The sequence below is a fragment of the Fonsecaea nubica genome (genome assembly GCF_001646965.1).
Source record: "Fonsecaea nubica strain CBS 269.64 chromosome Unknown Scaff138, whole genome shotgun sequence".
NCBI classification, from domain to species: Eukaryota; Fungi; Ascomycota; class Eurotiomycetes; order Chaetothyriales; family Herpotrichiellaceae; genus Fonsecaea; species Fonsecaea nubica.
Window position 1 is genome coordinate 14,054 of NW_019173811.1, and position 20,139 is coordinate 34,192.

Genomic DNA, 20,139 nt, shown 5'->3' on the forward strand with positions numbered 1-20,139 from the left:
CGTTTGAACGAAGGGTCTGCTTTGGAGGCAATATACGGTGTAGGTAAGAGTAAGAGACTTGAAGGCTAAGAGGGTATCTCTTTGACAAAAGCGTGGAGAAGTATTTCCTGCATATGTTTCTTGGAATCCTATGCTGAATCCAATGTATTTTTTATGGCAAATCCTCTCTATCCTCTGCGCTCAAGATTATCCATCACCTGCTCGTCACTTAATGGCTCCTGGCCCGGAGCTCGATCAGCTTGCGGGCCATCTGATGCACCCTTCACAAAGTCTGAGGGCTGGACTTTGTGCTCCGTCATCCTCGTTGAGCCCTTGGCAAATGGATCGTGAGTGACACCGCCAGGCACCGAATGCAGTCGTTTGGAATCGACTTGGGAGGGAAGAGAGTCTCCCGTTCCAGTCAGAATGTCATTGGCGATAGTGTCTCTGGTGGTCTGGAAACAGTCAGCTTGAGCGATGGTCAACGTCATGTTGGGCTGGGACTCACTCTAGGAATGTCGCCTGAGTTGGTCGCAGCCTCTGCAACTGTCCGGCCACCAAGGGCATTGGGGTCTATTTTGGAGGCTATTTGGTCTGGGCGTGCTTTGGAAGGGATGTATCTGGGCTCTGCTGCGTCGTCTGGAACCTTGGTGCCTTTCTGTGCCATGTCGAAGAGGTCACCTCCGCTATCTCGACCGGATTGAGCCATGGTGGATTTGGAAATGGTCGCGGTTTAACGTTGAGATTTCGAGTTAGCAATGCAGAAATCTAGCAAACAGTGTGAGTTGAGGGAGTTCAGAATCACAAAGCGGCAGATTTTTCCAGAGAATTTATTGCTCATCTAGGTCACCTTTGAGCTCAGAGATCGAACATTATCGTCATACAGCAGGGATGATGATGTCACGACACTTGCCGCTGATGTGGATGATGTCCCTTGCATGTTGATAGAACTGCTGCGTAGATGTCAGTTTGATATATGGTGATTGGCATTGAACACCCATTTCTGTCGTTGCAAGAATATATCGATAGACAAAGAAGCAGGAATGGTGAACATGAGTTGACTTCTCTAGCGTTGATTCCGTCAACATTTAGCTAGCGTCCTCTTTGGGCTCAATAAAGGGCTGCATCTCCCCGCAGCTGTCCGTCGAGTTGCCGAGGCAAAGAGCTTTGTACCTCGTAATCAGCGATGAGACAGAATCGATTGAAAATGATGTCTACTTCTTAATCTCAGCTTCCTCACGGTACATAATACTGGAAGCAATCGAGTTCGTTTGGTAATTTGAAGAATCGTCGCTGAGCTACCGAATCGAAACCTCTTGTTCTCTGACATTTTTGGACCGTCGAGCGAAGATGGCCGGTCCGAACAACGGAATCGTTCTATATCACTACTCATTCTCCCCATTTGCCAGGAGGATCCTGTGGTATCTCAGCCTCAGAGGTTTGGACTATGCTGAATGTGTAAGTGACCATCTGCTATATGACAGACCTTTTTGCCTGGACCGAGCGAGCGCTCACTGACAATGGGCGTAGAAACAACCGCCGGTCATGCCTCGGCCGGATCTCAGCGTCTTGGGCGTCAAATACAGAAGAATCCCTGTAATGACCATTGGCCGTGATGTCTACTGCGACAGTCGCATCATCCTTCGCAAACTGGAAGAGTTGTTCTCAGAGGGCGCTCTGGGTGCATCAAGCGGCGAAGAGAAGGCCATTGAGAAGTTTCTGGAAATCTGGAGCATAGAGGGAGGACTCTTCACACGGGCATCACAGCTGATCCCGACGAGCATGCCGCTTTTGAACGACCCCAAATTCACCAAAGACCGAGAAGAGTATTCTGGCCGACCATGGAGCAAGGAACACATTGCCGAGAATAGACCGGAGGCTTTGGCAGCCATCAGAAGCGGATTTAAGTTCCTCGAGACCACTTTGCTGGCAGACGGGCGGAAATGGGTACTCAAGACGGAAAAGCCGACTCTGGCCGACATTGAAGGTAAGTGAAAAGTACACTGCATGCACCTAGCAGGCTTGCAGGGTCGCTATACCATGTCGATTTGGCTAATGCAAGTGGCCGCAGCTATCTGGACCTTTGATTGGCTGAATGGACTAAAAGGGGCTCTTCCCCGGGAGTTGATCTCTGACAAGAAATATCCCAAGGTATTTGCGTGGATTGCCAGGTTCAATGATGCTCTCAAGGTTGCCAAAGCCCAGGCGCCGAAACCGGCCTCTTTGAAAGGTGACGCTGCGGCTGAGCGGATCCTCAACGCTTCCTTCGTGGACAAGGACTTGGGCGTCGACCCCGCAGATCCTCTCGGTCTGCCGCAAGGGACTGAGGTGGAAGTGTTTCCAATTGACTCAGGCACCCAACATCATGATCGCGGCCGCCTTGTTGGGTTGACAGAGGATGAAGTTGTCCTGAGCACCCAAGCCAAGGGCAAGGAAGTCCGCCTGCATTTCCCCCGGACCGGGTTCCGCATCAAAGCAGTCACTGGTGGAGGTGCGTCGAAACTGTGATGAAGAAGACGATAGTCGTTCCACAGATGCAATACATTCCACTGCCCTTGTCTATCCCTGAGCAAACGACGCATATGACAGTCTTGCCGCCCGAGTAGCGCACGTATCGGCACGTTCAAACCAAAGCCCCCCTGAGGCGGAAGCCAACCTATGTGTCACAATATTTTGAAATTGGGCTCTCAAACCGTCAAAAAGGTCTCAGTGGCCCTTTGCGAGGCGGACCCTGCTCTCTCCATCTTATTCCGTGTTTGCTTCTGTGGAGCTGGATGTTGAAGTCAACCTTCTTTGTGCCTCACTGGACTGAAAAGTGGTATTTCGGAGGGACAGGGTAGATATTCCAACCTTCGATAGATCTAAAAGGGGTGTTTGCCAACTTCCTAGCTTTTAAACCCCCAGGTTTCCTCCTAACTCTCGACATCTTTCGATAGGGTCGACGGAAGAGTCGGTTGGCTCGTCGACATGGGACTAAAATGCACTGAGACGGTGAGCACGTCGGGCATCGAGACACTTGGTCTCCTCACCTCATGGTCAATAAGCTTTGTGCAATTCGGAGAAAATGTGACATGTCACACATGCAACAGCGCAAAAGACTCGGTAGATGCCCAACCCATGATAGATTTGCGGTGGCCAATTGCAGGCTCATGCAGGCTCATTGCGGCCTTTCTTGGCTGGTCAGACATGCACGGAGACGCGACGCCGTCTGTCTTGCTGCCCAACGGGAGACCATTGGTTGGATATCGAGTCCCAGCTGGCATGTTTGGGGGTTGTCTGAGCTCACCGGTGTCACTAGGCTGAGCTTTTTCGGGTCATCTGCACTGATAAAATCCCGTCTAAGGAATCGACAGACCGGTAAGCTCCAAGGCATCTGCAAGCCTCCCACGCGCGGGCCTCGCTTGTCCATGTCCACCACGGGGGTCCATGGCAGGGTTACAAAAGGTGGATAATACAACGAGCGAAGGATACTGGGTTGATTCGATGAGCCTGGGAAGGTCGCTAATGCTCTCATCAAAGGGAGTCAAGAGAAGATGGAGAGGCGAGGATGACCGAGACGACATCGAGGAAACTTCAGTAGAACTCTTCTTTGTCCCCTATCTCGTTCTGGAAGCCGATGGAACGCAAAAGGTCTGTCTGCGCACCTTCTGAGAAAGTACCGTAAGTTGGGGTATACCAAAGGTACGGGCTATGTACTGCTCACTTGCAAGGTCCTTTTGATAAGCCGTCGGCTACGCGTTTTGTCTGTTGTTTTGTCTGTTGTTTTGCCTGCGAATTGAAAACATCTCGTTCATTCGAAGATTTCTATTTGGTGGCTAGAATGCCACCTTCTCTTCTCCGCTAGACTGGGTGCCTGTTGATCGACGGAATGTAGTACTACAAGTATGATCATGATCATCATCCCACTTCAACTGCGTCTCGCGTTTCAGGACCTGGCCAGATGTCGGGCTGACTCGATGCTCGCTTTTCCCTCTTTTGCCATCTGGATTATGATGCAGCAGTACGCGCAGACTAGATGAGGGAAGAAACGACGATTGTCGGAGGCGTTTTGTTTTCATCCTTGTACACTCTGGGCCATGGATCAGCTGGCTGCTGTCGTTACCCGACCACCGACCTACATGCCTAGATAGCTACTGGACACCCCGTAGGTACCTCCCTAGGTGATGCAGGAGGCTGTCTACGAGTAAGGACACCTGTAACTTGGGTACCCCAAGCTGCTTATTTGGATTGGGCGGCTGTACAAGGGCCGGCCCCGCGCCACGATTGGGTGACCGTCCCTCGCTTGAGCCACTTACCCGTCGTGCCCGTGCAACATCCTGCCCTTCTGGCATCTGCCCAAAAGCCGCTTGGTGTCAGTTCTGCCTGCGCACACAACTCGCCCACCCCCATCTCCCCTTCTCTTCTATCTTTCCCTTTTCTCAAACCTCAGTCAACCAGCAAAATCCCGTCCCTTTCTATCGTCACCTTTTCCTCCGTCCGATTAATCACATCGCCCACTCCTTTCCCCCCCCAGGCCATACCCATCCATTGGATCTCAATCTCTACGGACTCCTTGGACTTGTCTATCCCGGTGGATTTTGATTACCCAGGAGTTGTCTTAGCCCACAAAGGAACCTGACCAACGCAATCCCGTCGCTTATCCTCAAAACAGTTCTCCTGGCCACTTTCCTTCCCATTTGTCTGATCCCGCCTTTATTGCTGCCCAACGGAACAGGGATTTCGCTCTCGCGCACCCGGAGGCCATTTATATTCGCGGCCGCCAACATGTCCTCTCGTTATGATGATCGAGACTACCGCGGTGGCGAGCCTCGTCGAAGAGAACGAGACCGTGAGCGTGACCCCCGCGAGCGTGTTGAACCTACAGCCCGAGAAAGAAGGATAATAGACGACCACCACCCCGAACGAAGAGAAAGAGACACTCCAATGTCTGATGTCATGGACATTGGTATTGACCGCCGTATGGAAGTCCGTCCGGACCCCAGGATGGAGCGCATGGATATCGCAAGAGACCCAACAAGGGCCAACACTGCCAGGAGCATCGATCCCATCCGGTCGGAACGAACCGTGGACAGCCGTAGTGTCGAGCCACCTGAAAGAATGTATACAGATCCCGCCACTGGAATATCGACAATGTACCGCCAAGTGCCCCAGAGCAGATATCCCCGTGAAGACCGTGATTACCTTGATCCTGTTCCTCCCAGTCGTCGTATACCAATGGACGCAACCATGAGGGATGAACCCTCAAGGCCACAACTTCAACTCTCCGAGTTCTGGTGCCCAGGAGAAGGGATCGAACGAGAAGTGATCCAACATGAAATTTGCAAATTCCTTGGCCAGGATGCCACATGTCGTCCCGGCGTCGATAATCGAGTATGCTACCTCAAAAATAGGTTGTTCCATGGTAAGTGTGTTTGCTAACAAGTATCGTTAGGGACGTCCGGGTTACTGGGTCAGAGCATATCGCGCACTTACGACGGTACGAACTCCGGTTACCCTTTGTGCCCTCCCTGACAAGAGAATCCCATACTGACCGCACCACGGCTAGGCGATGGAGCAGAGCCTCCGCGATGAATCTGAGAGATGGCTACGCGAAAAAGATCGAAGGCGACGACAGGGTGAAACCCGAGGTATGGGCCGTACGACACCTCCAGCAATCGAGTCTAAGGCTCGGGCAGGTTCCTATGCCGACTTGGCAGATTCGCAAGAAAGGACCCAAGACCGCAGGCGCTTCCCACAACCTGGAGATATGGACCTTGACGAGGATGATTATCGTGCGCCCCTCAGGCATCGTGAACCCCGTGAGCGTGAGCGTGAACGTGAGCGTGACCTGGAACCTCCTCGCCCAGTGGCCACTGGCCGTATCCCAGTCACTACTGGCTATCCTCCGGAACCTGGATATACTCAATATGCCATTTCTTCTCAACCGTCAGGATACCCTCCGGGCCAACCGGCATACTACGGAGTAGAAAGAGAACCAAGGACTTTGCATGGCGGCAATACGACGCCACCAACATCAGCCATTAGCCGAGCCGCACCATCAGCTGGCTATCCCCCGGCCGGATACCCAGCAAGGACAGCACCTTCTGTCACCCAGTCGATATCCGCATCTTATGATGGGCGAGGGAGGGACCTGATGGGTGGTCCGTACCCCCCCGGCTACCCAGAGACACGTACCACCAGAAGATGACCGTCATCTTGCTTGTGACCTTTGCATACAGCATATGTCCCTGGATAATGTTATGCCTACGCAGGAGCTCCCCAAAAGCCGGGATCCAGATTTCAAAAGCCCCTACATTCTTGCCTGGCCATACCGCAGGCCTTGGATCAAGCCAGGCCACCTGGATTGCAATTGCACTGTTCTTGTTATGCCCAGATTGACATGACGACTTGTGCCGTGGGAATACAACCGGATTGTTACATCGGCGCTTATGAGGCCACGAACTCTTGGGAGGTTTCAGGGGCAACACAGTTTGCGCGGTCTATGATTACAGAGCGATACCAATCAGCGCATCACTTAAATGGAGTCGGGCTTTTCTGTCCACCTTCTTCCCCCATGGATTCTGGAGGCGTATTGAAAAATTACAGGAAATGGATTTTCTCCCCAAAGATTGATAACCGTCATGGCAAAACCCGGTCTTACGATTCAGGAAATGGTGGCATCGGGCCTTGGACAGGCGTGTTGGAGATGAATATTTGGATCTTGAAAGGTGTTTTTGTTTGACCTATCGAGACTGATGAACAACAACTAATAGCAACGACACCTTATACCACTGGCGTGTCACTGAGGCTTTGCTCCGGATGACTTGTATTGTTGCTTCCTGACGTGATTCTGGTTGACCTGGATGGCCCTATCTCATCATCGCCGCTGGATATTCCTGGTGGTATCAAACAATGACTTGACCCTCGGTTCTGCGGGCTCAGTCCGTTCTGACACCTCGACGCTCGCCCCTTTGATTGAATCGGCCACCATATACTTGTATCCTGAACCCGCTCCTGCTCCTGAGAAGACATTCCTGGGACCAACTCTTGAAAGCAGACCACACTGCAAGGAGTGAACTGTTCCTGGAGGTTACCCAGCCCGCATCCATCTCATGCACCATGTTTGTCTTTGACGTCGTCTTCCATCCGTGTAGCTGTTCTTCCCGTCTTCATCGAGATCCTGGATGCATGGCACCCGTTGTTTTCATCTGAACTGCATCTCTCTTGCTCATCGTGTCCAGGTCCATCCACAGTTCCGTGGCTGAGGTTCGAGGAGGGAATGGGATGTTGGGGTACGTCGATGGGACACCCCTTTTCTAGACTCGGTCTCGTCGTCGAAAAAACGTGGATTGAGGTCAGTGGTAGCTGCTATTTCATCGTTGCAGACGCCACAGGTGAGGTCGTTGTGAGAACGCCAAGTTCATTTCACATGCTCAGCGTGCACTTGATCGAGAAGTTGTCACTCGTGCCACATGACGGTGTTGCCTCGCCAGAACCTCATGTCACCACTGGATGTAATTCACTCGTGGGAGGCAATCCTTGTGAAGAACTCTCTGTTCTTATTTCTTCCATTTCACCTTCATTCCTCTATCTAACGACTTCCTCCTCCTCCTTCATTACCTGAAAGGGTGTACACCTCTTCCGCTATCTCGACCACTCCTTGCGATACCGCCGACAATTCCCTTGCCGCTGTCAAGATGGCATCTCCGGCCAAATCTGATTTCCCCAAGTTTGTGGATGGGGATGTCCTCATCGTCATCTCACCAACTCAAGTCTACAAGCTCCACTCTCAAGTTGTCGCCACTCATTCCTCTCTTTTCGCCGAGCAGATTGCCTCCAAGCCAGGACCTCGCCTTAATGCACAGGCTCGCCGCGAGAATGCGGCCGCGTACCGTTTCGAATTCAAGCGGGCTGTGGCGGACAATGAGTTTGGCGGATTCGTCCGTGTGGTAAACAGGTCCCCCTCAAATTGAAAATGTCCCCAAAGACCAGAGGCTGATGAAGTGTACCACAGGAGATCAACGAGTCTGGACGGGTTGTTGGCCCTAGCATGAATCTTCTGATGCCAGACTTCGAAAATGGAAAAGCCACCGACAACTCCAACCGTGCATGGGATTGGCTCTTTGGCATCTTCTACAACCGTGACCCTGTCTTCGATGACAGCAGCTTGGCCAATCTGCTCTCCTGTGTTGTTGCTCTCATTCAGTGTGCGGAATCTGTGAGCTCACTTGAACACGTCCGCGATGTGGTGGACCTAGCGTTGATGCGTCAAGACACTGTCCTTTGGACTTCTATCTTGGGTAACCCACACGCCTGGCTTGAGCTTGGTCGTCGCGTTCAGTCCCCTACTATCTACAGCGAAGCAGCTATCCATTTGATCGGCCAGTGGGGATCCATCACCGAAGAGGAGAAGAATCGCATCAGTGAAGATATCCGTGTCATCTTGGATCGCAAGGCAACTGAACTTGCTCTCGTCAAAGAGGCCATTGAGCTGCGCATGCTAGGTCACTACCCGGAGTTTATGCGCCGTACTGCAGCCGACAAACCTGGTCGACCCTCATATTCCAGCGACATCTACATGTGGATGGCAGTTTGCTTTTTCCGACAGTGGTTCTCTCAAAACATCTCTGACGATCGCACCCGACGCGCACCTGACGGAGGCCTGAACTTCTACACCTCACTCCACGAAGGTGGTCCAGCCTATCTCAACCACATGGACTTCCAGGAGTTCCATAAATATTTCCCGATGAGTATCAAGGCGTGTCATGTGCTCGAGGCGAACATGGGTGTCCTCAAGGAAGACATCAAGCGATTCGTGGAGGATCTCATGGTTGAACGCACCCACTTGAAGAGAGACCAGCATGAGATCTACTGGTTGACATGTGCAACGATCGAAAAGGGGGATATGCCATGGTACACCCCAGATTCGACCGCGAAATCAACCGATGCATTACAAAGCATGTACGACGACATGGAAGACGATATGGCAGACCATTTGCACCATGGTGTGGACGACGACGATGTGGAAGACGAGCTCGACCACGACATACAGGGACAGAACATGATGCAGATGTGGGCTAATGCCAACAGCGGTACTAAACGCACGAGCCGCAACGACAATCACGCTCGCACTCGTGCAACACCAAAGAAGCGTGCTAGCCTTGCCGATTACGATAGCGCCAACGACTCCGACTTGGACGAAGAGTCTTCAGATGAGATGTTCGTGAGAGAAGCTGCGCCTGACTTGATGGAGGAGTGATCAACTCTGGTGCGATATGCGAGCGTCAGCCTTGTGAACGGGTTTTTTTTTTTGGAAATCGCGGCGGCACCCCGGACGTGAAGTAGATACACCATAGTGTGATAGCTAGACGCGACAGGTATCTGCCCAGACCGCGACATAGGATTTCTCCTTCGCGCACAATTGAATTCTACTTTGTGTATAACGGCGTCTCTACTTCGCGCACAATGACATACTATATACATGGGTATATAAGGGGCAGGTCTAGATCGCGACATGGAGTCTCTCCTTCACGCACAATAGCATACCTACCTACTTTGTGTACAGCCCATAGAGACATTGACGCGGACAGGGTCCACCTGGCTCGCGACATGGTATCTCTATTTCGGGCACAATGGGAAATCATCTCCTTCATGTTCAAGACCTATACACAACCTTGACGCGGACAGGGCATACATACCACAATAGCGATATAGATTCCGCGCTTCGCGCACAAAGTGAAAATAATATAGACGCGGCTGGGGTGCATCTAAATCGCGACGTCTGATTCTATACTTCGCGTGCAAGGACATATAGTATGGATGTGGACAGGGTATACCTGAATCGCAGTACAGGATTTCCGCTTCGCGCACAAGGTCATATAGAATAGACGTAGATGGAGTGAGTCTGAATCACGAACTGGGATTTTGTACTTCGTGCACAGGAACACACAGAATCAACAAAGGAGGTTTGAGGTAGGACCATATCCCGGGATTTTGACTTTGCGCATAAGAACATATGAAGTAGACGCCACAAGGGCCAGCTAGGACACCACCACACATGATTGAACGAGGCGCCAACTTGGTAAACGTTCTGTTGTGTGGTCATAATTGATTGGTGCAGGGTTGCCGGCTATGTACAATGCTTGGGCTATCATCGCTTTCTCTGCTATTCGCATATTCAGCGCCATGGGTGTTGAGCGCCCGATGTCTCGGTAGGCTGGTTCTCTCATTCCGGGTCGTCGAAGCCACTTGGTATCTTTCTTGGTCCGCTCGGTACTAGATAGAGAAACATGTCAGCCAATCTCGTTCTCTCAGTGCTGTTCCGCGTGGTGCGTTTGCATTCTCAAAAGCCAGGTCTGACCACCAGCGAATCATCCAATATCACGAGTCGCTCGAACCAGAGCTGGCAGATATTTCTTCCATGGTGTGATTCTTTGCTCCCCCTCTTCTTCCGAAGACGGAATCCAGGCCAGCCCCCAAACATCAAAGTTTATACCCAGCGAACATAGATCTCATGGACGGTATGCTTACCGGGATAAGTCAGAGGAATTCTCGGCGGATCCTGATCACCAAAGTATCTCCTCAGCGGCGGGATGAAGACAAATGTCGCAGGTCCCATGCCACCGATCACGCAGCTCCAGAATATTGCCGGCTTTTCATGGGCTGCCCACCGCAGATACCGAATAGGTTGACCCCAGAAGCGTTGAGGTATGCCGGACATTGTTGCTTTATGAGAGGATGTATGAGGGCCTTGAGTGCTCAAAGGAGGAGAAAGGAGTCGGCAAACTTGGAGGAGAGAGGTTGTATCGGGTTCGACAACTTGGTGACCAGGGTGTACAGGATGCAAGCTTTCGTTGCTTCGGAGGAGTCGAGCTATAAAGATCGGGTTGTCTAGCTCTGCGAGCTCGATTCGGGTTCAAGATGGAAGCGGCTCGTTAAGGATAGCAGTAGCCGATATGGTCACCGAAGACGGTCTCGTTGTTTTGCCCTGCGTCGGGCTCAATTGGCAGTTGTCTGAGGGGGGAACATGCGAGAGTTGAAGCTCAGATGAAGTCCCGAATGCAGCCTTGGCATCTACCGCGGAGCATTTGACGAGGCTGTGACAAGGCTGACGAGAAGATTAATTGACCACGTCTCCGCAGCACGCAAAGTCATTGGGGGGGTGTGCGCAGCTACAGTACTCACCTCTCGATGAACGCCCCTGCTTAAGCACGGGAACCCGGTCGGTCCATCTTGTCTTCTCTCAAGATGCGGCTCTTTTCTTCAGTCTGCCTTCTCCTCCTGCCGCTGCTGAGCGCCGTGTTGGCCAAAAGCGCTGTGGGAGACAGAGTCCTGGTTGTTCTCGAAGATGAATCGCAAAAGGGACTCTACTCGCAGTTCTGGGCTGATCTAGAAGGTATGTTCCCTCAACCCCTCGACTGGCAGGAGTGGGCGACTAATTTCATCTCATCAATCAGGGCGTGACTATAAACTGTCTTTCCAGTCCCCCAGGAGCGAGGATCTCTCACTCTTCAGACATGGTCAACTCGCTTATGACCATTTACTCCTCACACCTCCCAAGTCGAAAGGTAACGAGCGCAGCCCGCAGCTCTGGTTTGCTTCGCCTTATACTGAGAATAAACAGGCTACGGTCCAGCCCTGACTCCCAAGATACTGCTCGACTATGTCAATGCAGGTGGAAACGTCTTGCTTGGTCTATCCTCCGATGCGGGCACGCCTTCCGCCATCTCCTCCCTCCTACTCGAGTTTGATATTTCGTTGTCGCCCGATAAGTCCTCGGTGGTGGTCGACCATTTCAACTACGACACAGTTTCCGCGGCCGAAAAGCACGATATTCTACTGGTAGAACGCCCCGGACAATTGAGACCTGATGTTGTCAACTTCTTTGGTGGTGATGGCACCCTAGTTGTGCCTAAAGCAGTCGGGCAGACGCTGGGGAACACCAGTCCTCTATTGGCGCCTATCTTGAAAGCACCTGCCACTGCATATGCATATAATCCGAAAGACGAGGGTGAGAGCGTGGAAGAGCCGTTCGCAACAGGCTCGCAGTTGGCACTCGTGTCCGCAATGCAAGCCCGCAACTCTGCAAGGTTCACAGTCCTCGGCTCGCTGGAAATGCTCCAAGACAAGTGGTTTGATGCTTCGGTAACATCACCAAACGGAAAGAGTGTAAAGACAGTAAACCAGGAATTTGCGAAGCAATTGACCGAGTGGACCTTCCAGGAGGTAGGCGTTCTCAAGGTCTTCCATATCCAACACTACGAGGTCAGGCAATCTACCACAGCTGGTGAGAATACAACGCAAATCAGCGAGTACGACCCGGATATCTATCGGATCAAGAATGACGTGGTAGGTGTCTTTGTGACGAATCTGTCCGGTGGTCCTTCCACTGACTGAGATTTCTCTAGAAATTCTCCATTGAAATCGGCCAATACGACCGAACACACTACGTCCCCTTCACCGTCCCCGCCAACGATGCCCTGCAACTCGAATTCACCATGCTCTCGCCCTTCCACCGGATTCCGCTCCAGCCAACCTCAACCACACCCAACAGCACCGTGTTTAGCACGACCTTTACAACCCCCGACCAACACGGCATCTTCGCGTTCAAGGTCAACTACAAGCGGCCCTTCCTGACCTACATCGAGGAGAAGAGACAGGTCACCGTCAGACACTTTGCTCACGACGAGTGGCCGCGAAGCTGGGCCATCAGCGGCGCGTGGCCGTGGATCGGGGGCCTGTGGAGCGTCGTCCTGGGTTTCGTCGCCTTTGTCATGGTGTGGCTGTACTGCGAGCCGCCAAAGGAGGAGGCCGAGCGGCGGAGGAAGCTGAGTGTCAGCAGCACTCCGAGGTGAACAGGGCGAGGATGATCCTGTGCCGAAGGCCCGTTAGGGGTCCTGGTTTATGGTGCGTCTCCACGGTGTGGAGGAAAAAAAAGAATGTCATGTATTCTATGGGCTTCATCGACGGATTGGTAAGGAGCATATAAAGGGCGACTTTCTAGATTAAAAAGAAAAGCTTCCAAATGAAAAAAAGGCGATCAATTCAGAAATGGTCTCTCTTGTGGTTTAATGCTTTTGTACCGTGACTTGTGTCACCCATATTTATTGTACATGCTTTGCCTGACTGGAGGTCCGATATTTACAGCTTGACCTCCTCTTCTGGCGCCAGTAGTGATTTGACGGCAAGCTATACGTGCTATTGCTGCGTGATTCGCGATGTAGTTCAGCACTTTCCATAGAGGGCGATGCTGCACTGGTGGGAGGAGATCCCAGTACTTTTCACGCGAAGAGTGGAGAGTATGCGGCGGCAACGTCTCTTGTTCGCTGGCCGCGTCTTGAAGTCTAGTTTGACTGCTCTGTCTTTGCCTCGTAGCACTCGGATAAGTTCGCAGCTGCGTAGTCGAGCCGAGTCCTTGTTGCTGTTCAAGTCGAGGTCAGTTGGGGATCGTGAAGCTGTACGAGTTGCTTCGCGAGAAATGATACAGCGCGGCTCTCTTGGTCGGCTTCGGCTGATCGGCTCTTGTTCACGACCCGGCCTGGCCACCGATCGTGTCTGCCGCAAGGGTTCTGGCGTCGCACCAACAGAAAGGCTCTGCCCCCGGTGTCTGGCGGAGAGTGAGAGGGCATCTCGCCCCTCAAGACACGGTGGTCCCCGTGCAAGCACGTCTGCGACATCCTTGACATGTCCGCAAGTGCTTTCGACGGGAAGACAGCAGTGCGAGTCGTCCGGTGTCGAATGCGGAGCTGGATCCCCAGAACTTCCTTACAGCCCCCTCGTCTTGCTCTCGTCAAACCCCAGTCCCTCGACCTCCCCTTTCTGGCCCTTGCCCATCTGCTCGCGGACATCGAATGCCGGCCGTCCAGCGTACAGCTGGCCCTTGAGCCCCCCGCCCGGCGCGCCCTCGACCTTCCTCCCACTCCCGTCGCCACCCTCGAGTTCCAGGCTCGTGGAGATGGGCGCGTTGCCCCGGAATCGTTTCCTCATGTCCACCAGTCCGCGCCGGCATTCGCGGAACCCGATCTTGAGCTGTTGGCACTGCTCCGGGAGGGTCTCGAGCAGCGGGTGGGAGAGGCATTGGAGGGGGGTGTGTCGCTGGACGAGGATGCAGTCGCTGTTCTGGAGGCATTGGGCCAGCGCGTCACCTGTCGACCAGGGAGAAGAAGGGTTAGCCACAGATCATCTATTTCGCTGGTAAAGGAGCAGAGCTGCAGTGCCCGGACAAGGAATTTGTCTGGCGAGGTGCACTGCAGCAGCATGTACAGTGGTGGTGGCGGGACAGGACGTACGGATGTCTTTACACGAGGATGGCATTTTCGTGTACAAAACGCTAGGTAAGGCTGTAGGGACAAATGAAGTATATGGAACGAAACAAGTATCGGTTGATAAACTTCTTTCGTGTAAAGAACAATCGCACAGGAAATGCTACAGAGCTAGGAGCTGAGCAGTCGCGCAGTATGAGCATCACTTGATTTTGGGGAATCGCAAAATGTTTCTCCAAGATGCGGGCCCCGGAACACTTGCCTCTTTCGAGAAATATCAGGGGGCGCCGACGAGGCTGCAGCCTTGTGTGTGTTTCCAGATGAGGCTCTCTGCTTCCTATCGCGACAATGCGATATCTGGCGGGCAGGAATAAGTCCTCGTCATGTCCTGGTCATGTCCTCGTATCGTAGCAGTCGTGAGCATCACCATCAAGTAGATCATATCGCCGTAGAGTATTAGAGACATGAGGTGTAATCACCTTCACCCGCGCGGCATCGATCCATCCTCGAGGTGAACTTCACGACAATCAGTCACTCAGTCTTGCCAAGGGTACACCTCGACGACCATGTGAACTCCCAGATTTCACCTACCACCGGCTCCACTTTTTCCAGGCCAGAAAAATCACAAATATAAATGATCACAATCGCCAAAATTTCCCAACAATTAGTCCAAGTCGGAAGAAGTCCCTTGCAGCAGTAATGAGACCCCTCACTCTACGCTTCGAACACGCACCCCCCCAGCCCTTTCGGGCCCCATGGTTGAACCATGGGGCCCGAAAGGGGGAAAGGGGACTATTTGTTCCGGGTTCAGTGTATCACGGTCTGGTTGGTGGGGCCTTTCCCTAGACATGAGTTTGCTGTCGGCTTTACCCATACACATTCTCTCACCTCGCAAACCTCTCTCTCCTCCTTTCTGGAGGAGATAAGGGGGGAGCACGTGGGAGAATGTGGGTAAAGAGTAGGCAAAAGAGGGGGGTCTCGCTCATGTCGATCAAATACCGTCAATGACTGGTGCCAGCGGTGGTGCCATGAGACGGGGCTGAGTGGCTGTTGTAAGATTGCTCGATGAACCCTCTCCACCGGGGAGAGGATAGGAGCCGCAACACCCACGATGAAGCCTACGGGAAAGGTTACACGATAGACCAATCGTGGAACTGAACTTTTTGTCATTTCAAAGAAGTAACAATCACTTCTTTTTTTTTTTTTTTTTGTGGGCGAGGGATATAGCGTGGAGGAGGAAGAAGGGAAGACTTCTTTCCCTGGTGACTAACTTCTCCCCTATTTAGAAGGGGACGCTGAAAAAGTCTCACTGTTTATCCACCCCGGCTTCAACTTCTTGAATCTTCAACTCCAGCTCCTGGTCCCGTATAGGCTTCTCGATGGTCATGGTCGTGACGGTCCAGACTGTTGGCAAGACAACCACCAACGACCCCATCGACAAACCCCAGTTCATCCCCAGCTGCGTCATCGGACTCTTGTGCAACGCATTAATCCTCCAAGCCATGGCCCCGCCAGTTGCCTGGAAGGTCTTGTAGGCGCCAACAAGAATGGCAGCCCGTGAGGTCGAGTTCGACTCAGTGCCAATGAGCCAATAACAGAACCCTTGCCACAGCGCGTCATACGCCCCATAGAAGATGTACAGAAATATCGGACCAGTCGACAGGGAGCCCTGGGTGTAGTCAATGTCCTGCTTGAAGCCGGCCGCGAGGCGTCGGTCTTGCCATTTCTGAAACGCATATCCTCCACCCCAGATAGACATGCCGGTGACAAAGAGCACCACCCACCCGACGCGGGCTCTCATGGGTCGGGAGAGGAACGGAAGGTCGAGCAGCACGCCTATCAGGAGACCACCAATCATCTGTGCAATCCAGTACAAGGCTCCATTGAGGGAACGGGTTCGAATGTTGAAGGTCATGCCATTGACTTGGTTCTGCTGGTACGAGTAAAAGACGTTGGCGCAGAAGAACAGCGGCAGCATGCAGAAGACGCGCCAGCTGGCCATGGTGCGCACCGCAATCTCGATGGTGGCCTTCCACGAGTGCTTCTCGCTTTCGACAGCAGCGTGGAGCTGTGCCAGACGGATCCGCCTGGGTGAACAAATAAACAAGCCCAACACCCAGCCGAAGAGCATGATGATCATCAAGGCGATATAGGTCGAGTCCGAAACGGTGCCAGATTTGGAGTGGAAGTTGAGACCAAAGGATGCGAGGCTGCCCACTCCGCCCCCGAGATTAAAGACGATCCAGAAGACGGCAATGGCACGGCCTTTCTGAGACTCTGCAACATAAGTGGTCATCTGCCAATCCCTGTTAGCTTGTACGCTTGTGCTAAGAAAGAGGCAGCCATCATGGTAATGGCCCTGTCGAGAGGGGATGCATCTCAAAGGAAAAGAGGGAAGCCCACAATAGCACCCTGGACCACCCAAAGCATCGAGGCTCCAACGCCCAGGATAGCGCCCGAGGCAATGACGAACGCACCGTTGTCATGATCTGCCTACTATTAGCAAAGCACCTTCACAATTCCAAATGATCCTCACGGTTGAAATTGAGCAAGCTACCGCTGTACAGGGCATACGTCCAGCCACCCAGCAAGAAGCAAATCCGAGGCCCTGTGTACGAGAAGAGAGGACCAACGATGAACAAGGCTGTACCAGCGGTTGCGGAAAGGAGCGCGACGGTAGCGTTGGCGGCCACTGTATTGGTTGGTCAATGTTGAACAACTCTTTGGAGATCAACTGTCTGTTCTAAATACCTGTCGGATCAACCTGTCCAGAACCCCCCAGACCACCAAGCGCATTGTACATCTGTTGGTAAGGTCAGCATGGTTCCACCATCGACTCAGTAGCTTGTAAGAACTCACCCCAGGGCAACAGAAGCATATCAGACTGATGAGCAAGATCTGAGTCCATGGATGCGCATAGAAAGACTTGACGGACGAGAAGCGGGATCCATCCGCTCGCTCGACATTGTCTTGGTGCAGTTCAACCGGCTGCGGCGCCTGTGTCTCCTCTTGGTTGACCATGATGAAGGCCCGTGGTCACAAATGGATCTGTTGGGGGAAGTGCACAGACGCGCTGCTCGATGGGCAACGCCCATATAAGGAGCAGCATACTTCATCCGTGGTAGATTAGCGACATCGTCGGTTACCACCCAGATATCTCTCGTCGCGAAGGATACCGTTACATTGACTACTCGCTCTCCACATTCCCCCGACTCTGGATTAGCCTTTGATAAAGCTTTTGTCGATGCGAAAGGCTTGACTGGTGGAGGTCGTTTGCCTCCTTGGGGTGAGATCAACAGTCAGCGGAGGCGCAATTCCTTTGGGGGTCGCGTGCCCGCTGATCTCCACTTGAGCCTTTCAAGGCGTTTTGGCCGTTTGTGCGGGAAATGTACCCCGTAGGTAAGAAGGCTGGAGTCCTTTATGCAGCGTCGTCGTTCTCCGCAGGCTCTTCAAGTTGCGCTATCGACCTTGAAGTTACATTGGGGATGACTGTCTGTAGCAATTCATTATTAAATGAGATTGAAATCACACCAGGTGCAAGTGGATCTTCCAAGGCCGAACGAATATGGTAGGATTTTGGCAGATTGGAAAGGAAGAGAAGATGTCTTCAGCTGATGGTTGTAATCTTCCAGACAGGGCGTGGCTTGTATCTTCACGTCTTTCTCAAGGTGCTAACAGCGGCGAACGACCTGAGTGAAACGAAGCATGAGGTGAAAAAGGGATAGCAAAATGCCCATGGCGACACCCGAGAACTTGTTCGCGTTGCAGACCGAGCAAAGAAATACGAAGAGTCTCGATATTGACCAGGTTCCGACTCTCGATCTCTGTCAAATCATCAATGCAGAAGACGCCACTGTTTCGGAGGCAGTATCGAAATGTATTCCTGTCATCGCGGCCGCCATTGATTGCTTAGCTGCAAGAGTCCAGTCTGGTGGCAGAGTGATATATGTTGGTGCTGGAACCAGCGGAAGGTAATGGCAATGGCACCGCTATCCACGACGAGGAGATTCCGTAACTGACTGTGATTTGGATGTATGTAGGCTGGGTGTTTTGGACGCTTCCGAGATTCCACCCACTTATTCTGCTCCAGAGGGCCAGTTTGTCGGCATCATCGCTGGTGGAGATGCGGCCCTTCGACATGCACAAGAAGGTGCAGAAGACGATCTTGCTGCCGCAGTCCAAGATCTGAAAGCACTCCAATTGACTGGCGCGGTTGACTCATTGATCGGTATCGCAGCGTCTGGTCGTACTCCTTATGTATTGAGCTGCCTCTCGTATGCTAAGGGTCTCGGTTGTGCAACGATCGGCGTGGCCTGCGCACGGCCTTCCGCCATGAGTACCAGTGGAGATGTAGACTTCATGATTGATGCCGTTGTCGGCCCTGAAGTCGTTACAGGGAGCACGAGAATGAAAGCCGGTACGGCAACGAAGCTGGTCCTGAACATGCTCAGCACGGGAACGATGATCAAGACCGGGAAGACCTACGGGAATATGGTATGAAGTCAAAGCCCGACTGTTAGTGGTGCTTCTATGACAATATGCTGATCACATCCAGATGGTGGATCTCAGAGCAACCAACTTCAAACTGCAACAACGATCTCGAAACATATTGCGGGCCATCTGTGGCACTCAATGTCCCGACTCGGATGCCGATCTCGATGCTCTTCTCGCCAGCTGCCAGGGCAGTGTCAAGCTCGCCATTGCAACAATAGGCTTGGGAACCTCTGTAGAGGAAGCGAAGCGGCGCTTGGAAGACGCCGGTGGTGTCCTAGCCAATGTCTTGAAGAAGCCTCCTCATGAGTATACGAAGAGTCAGCCAACCGCAGACTCCCGAGCTCCAGAGTATGTTCTTTGCGTTGATGGCGGTGGGAGTAAATGCGCCGCAGTTGTGACCTCTGCAGATGGTCAGATAGGATACGGCGAAGGACCAGGTTGCAATGTAACAGACATTGGTGTCGAATCTGCATTTCAGTCGATATCGTTAGCGATACAAAGAGCATGCGATTCGCACTCCACAGTCAGGGCTGGGCCGTGGACTCCTGACCTTTTCTCGTCCATCTGGATCGCCCTCGCCGGCCATGATCGGAAGGAGGTTGCAGTCACCGTAGACGCCATGATGGAAAAGCTCTTCAAGCGAAGCCTGGGTGCCACCTTGAGGGTTACGAACGACATCGAGTTGCTTGCTGTCTCGGCAGCAGAGAAGAACGAGGCCAGCTCTGCAATTGTGCTCGTTGCAGGAACAGGGTCGATCGCAATGGCTTTTCAACGTCAAGGGAATGGGTTCGTCCGGAGTGGAAGGTCGGGAGGATGGGGTCATCTGCTTGGTGATGATGGCTCGGGCTTTGACATTGGGCGACAGGCTGTCCGCCTGGCACTGTCCGCAGTTGACGAGTTCAACAATCGCAGCCGCAGCCGCAGCCGCAGCCTGGACGACGACAAGCCGTTCGCCCCGACTGCACTCGTTCAACGAATCTTCGACTCCTTCTGCCTCCATGATGCCACCCAGCCGACCTTGGACCTGCTGAGCTCTGTGTTGTCGTCCGCTTCAGAGGTGGAGAAGAAGAAACAGATTGCTCAGGTTGCAGGACTTGTGATCGATGCAAGTGCGGTGGATGTGCAAGCAAAGAATATTGTTCAAAAAGCTGTGAATAGCCTCGTTGGGCTGCTTGATCCCCTCATACGGTCTGGACAAATTGACCTGTCAACATCCAACCTAGTGCTGGCCGGCGGCTTGATGCAGAGTCCCGTCTTTGTGGACGCATTCAAAGAGGCTTTGCATGTCGCCGAGTTCTCCTTCAGAAATATCCAAGTAGTCAACCAGCCAGCGATACTGGGTGCCCACCATTTGCTGCGGATGCAACAAGGCTAGGCTGAGCTCAAGTACATACACAGGATTGATTGCTGTTCAACTTAGAACTAC

The 20,139-nt window shown here is 52.7% G+C and overlaps 8 protein-coding genes across 8 annotated transcripts; 5 read left to right on the top strand and 3 right to left on the bottom strand.

Annotated features, from left to right (window-relative positions):
* Positions 1 to 167: 167 nt before the first annotated feature.
* AYO20_11179 (hypothetical protein) lies at positions 168 to 688 on the bottom strand (the record flags this gene model as incomplete). Its single annotated transcript, XM_022649432.1, has 2 exons — positions 168 to 434; positions 488 to 688. The coding sequence occupies 2 exons, from the start codon at positions 686 to 688 to the stop codon at positions 168 to 170; spliced, it is 468 nt and encodes a 155-aa protein (XP_022494588.1).
* Positions 689 to 1,329: 641 nt separating this feature from the next.
* Positions 1,330 to 2,487, top strand: AYO20_11180 (hypothetical protein; the record flags this gene model as incomplete). Its single annotated transcript, XM_022649433.1, has 3 exons — positions 1,330 to 1,437; positions 1,510 to 1,966; positions 2,087 to 2,487. The coding sequence occupies 3 exons, from the start codon at positions 1,330 to 1,332 to the stop codon at positions 2,485 to 2,487; spliced, it is 966 nt and encodes a 321-aa protein (XP_022494589.1).
* Positions 2,488 to 4,743: 2,256 nt separating this feature from the next.
* AYO20_11181 (hypothetical protein) lies at positions 4,744 to 5,945 on the top strand (the record flags this gene model as incomplete). Its single annotated transcript, XM_022649434.1, has 2 exons — positions 4,744 to 5,380; positions 5,434 to 5,945. The coding sequence occupies 2 exons, from the start codon at positions 4,744 to 4,746 to the stop codon at positions 5,943 to 5,945; spliced, it is 1,149 nt and encodes a 382-aa protein (XP_022494590.1).
* A 1,710-nt stretch (positions 5,946 to 7,655) lies between these two features.
* AYO20_11182 (hypothetical protein) lies at positions 7,656 to 9,217 on the top strand (the record flags this gene model as incomplete). The annotated part of the gene is made up of 2 exons (XM_022649435.1): positions 7,656 to 7,907; positions 7,973 to 9,217. 2 exons carry the CDS (start codon positions 7,656 to 7,658, stop codon positions 9,215 to 9,217), a joined length of 1,497 nt encoding a protein of 498 aa, XP_022494591.1.
* A 1,988-nt stretch (positions 9,218 to 11,205) lies between these two features.
* AYO20_11183 (hypothetical protein) lies at positions 11,206 to 12,812 on the top strand (the record flags this gene model as incomplete). Its single annotated transcript, XM_022649436.1, has 4 exons — positions 11,206 to 11,353; positions 11,415 to 11,525; positions 11,582 to 12,306; positions 12,366 to 12,812. The coding sequence occupies 4 exons, from the start codon at positions 11,206 to 11,208 to the stop codon at positions 12,810 to 12,812; spliced, it is 1,431 nt and encodes a 476-aa protein (XP_022494592.1).
* A 910-nt stretch (positions 12,813 to 13,722) lies between these two features.
* On the bottom strand, positions 13,723 to 14,271 carry AYO20_11184 (hypothetical protein; the record flags this gene model as incomplete). Its single annotated transcript, XM_022649437.1, has 2 exons — positions 13,723 to 14,102; positions 14,247 to 14,271. 2 exons carry the CDS (start codon positions 14,269 to 14,271, stop codon positions 13,723 to 13,725), a joined length of 405 nt encoding a protein of 134 aa, XP_022494593.1.
* A 1,254-nt stretch (positions 14,272 to 15,525) lies between these two features.
* On the bottom strand, positions 15,526 to 17,240 carry AYO20_11185 (hypothetical protein; the record flags this gene model as incomplete). Its single annotated transcript, XM_022649438.1, has 5 exons — positions 15,526 to 16,515; positions 16,623 to 16,708; positions 16,756 to 16,911; positions 16,971 to 17,022; positions 17,079 to 17,240. 5 exons carry the CDS (start codon positions 17,238 to 17,240, stop codon positions 15,526 to 15,528), a joined length of 1,446 nt encoding a protein of 481 aa, XP_022494594.1.
* Positions 17,241 to 17,948: 708 nt separating this feature from the next.
* AYO20_11186 (hypothetical protein) lies at positions 17,949 to 20,088 on the top strand (the record flags this gene model as incomplete). The annotated part of the gene is made up of 3 exons (XM_022649439.1): positions 17,949 to 18,190; positions 18,260 to 18,713; positions 18,775 to 20,088. The coding sequence occupies 3 exons, from the start codon at positions 17,949 to 17,951 to the stop codon at positions 20,086 to 20,088; spliced, it is 2,010 nt and encodes a 669-aa protein (XP_022494595.1).
* Between the last annotated feature and the right edge of the window lie 51 nt (positions 20,089 to 20,139).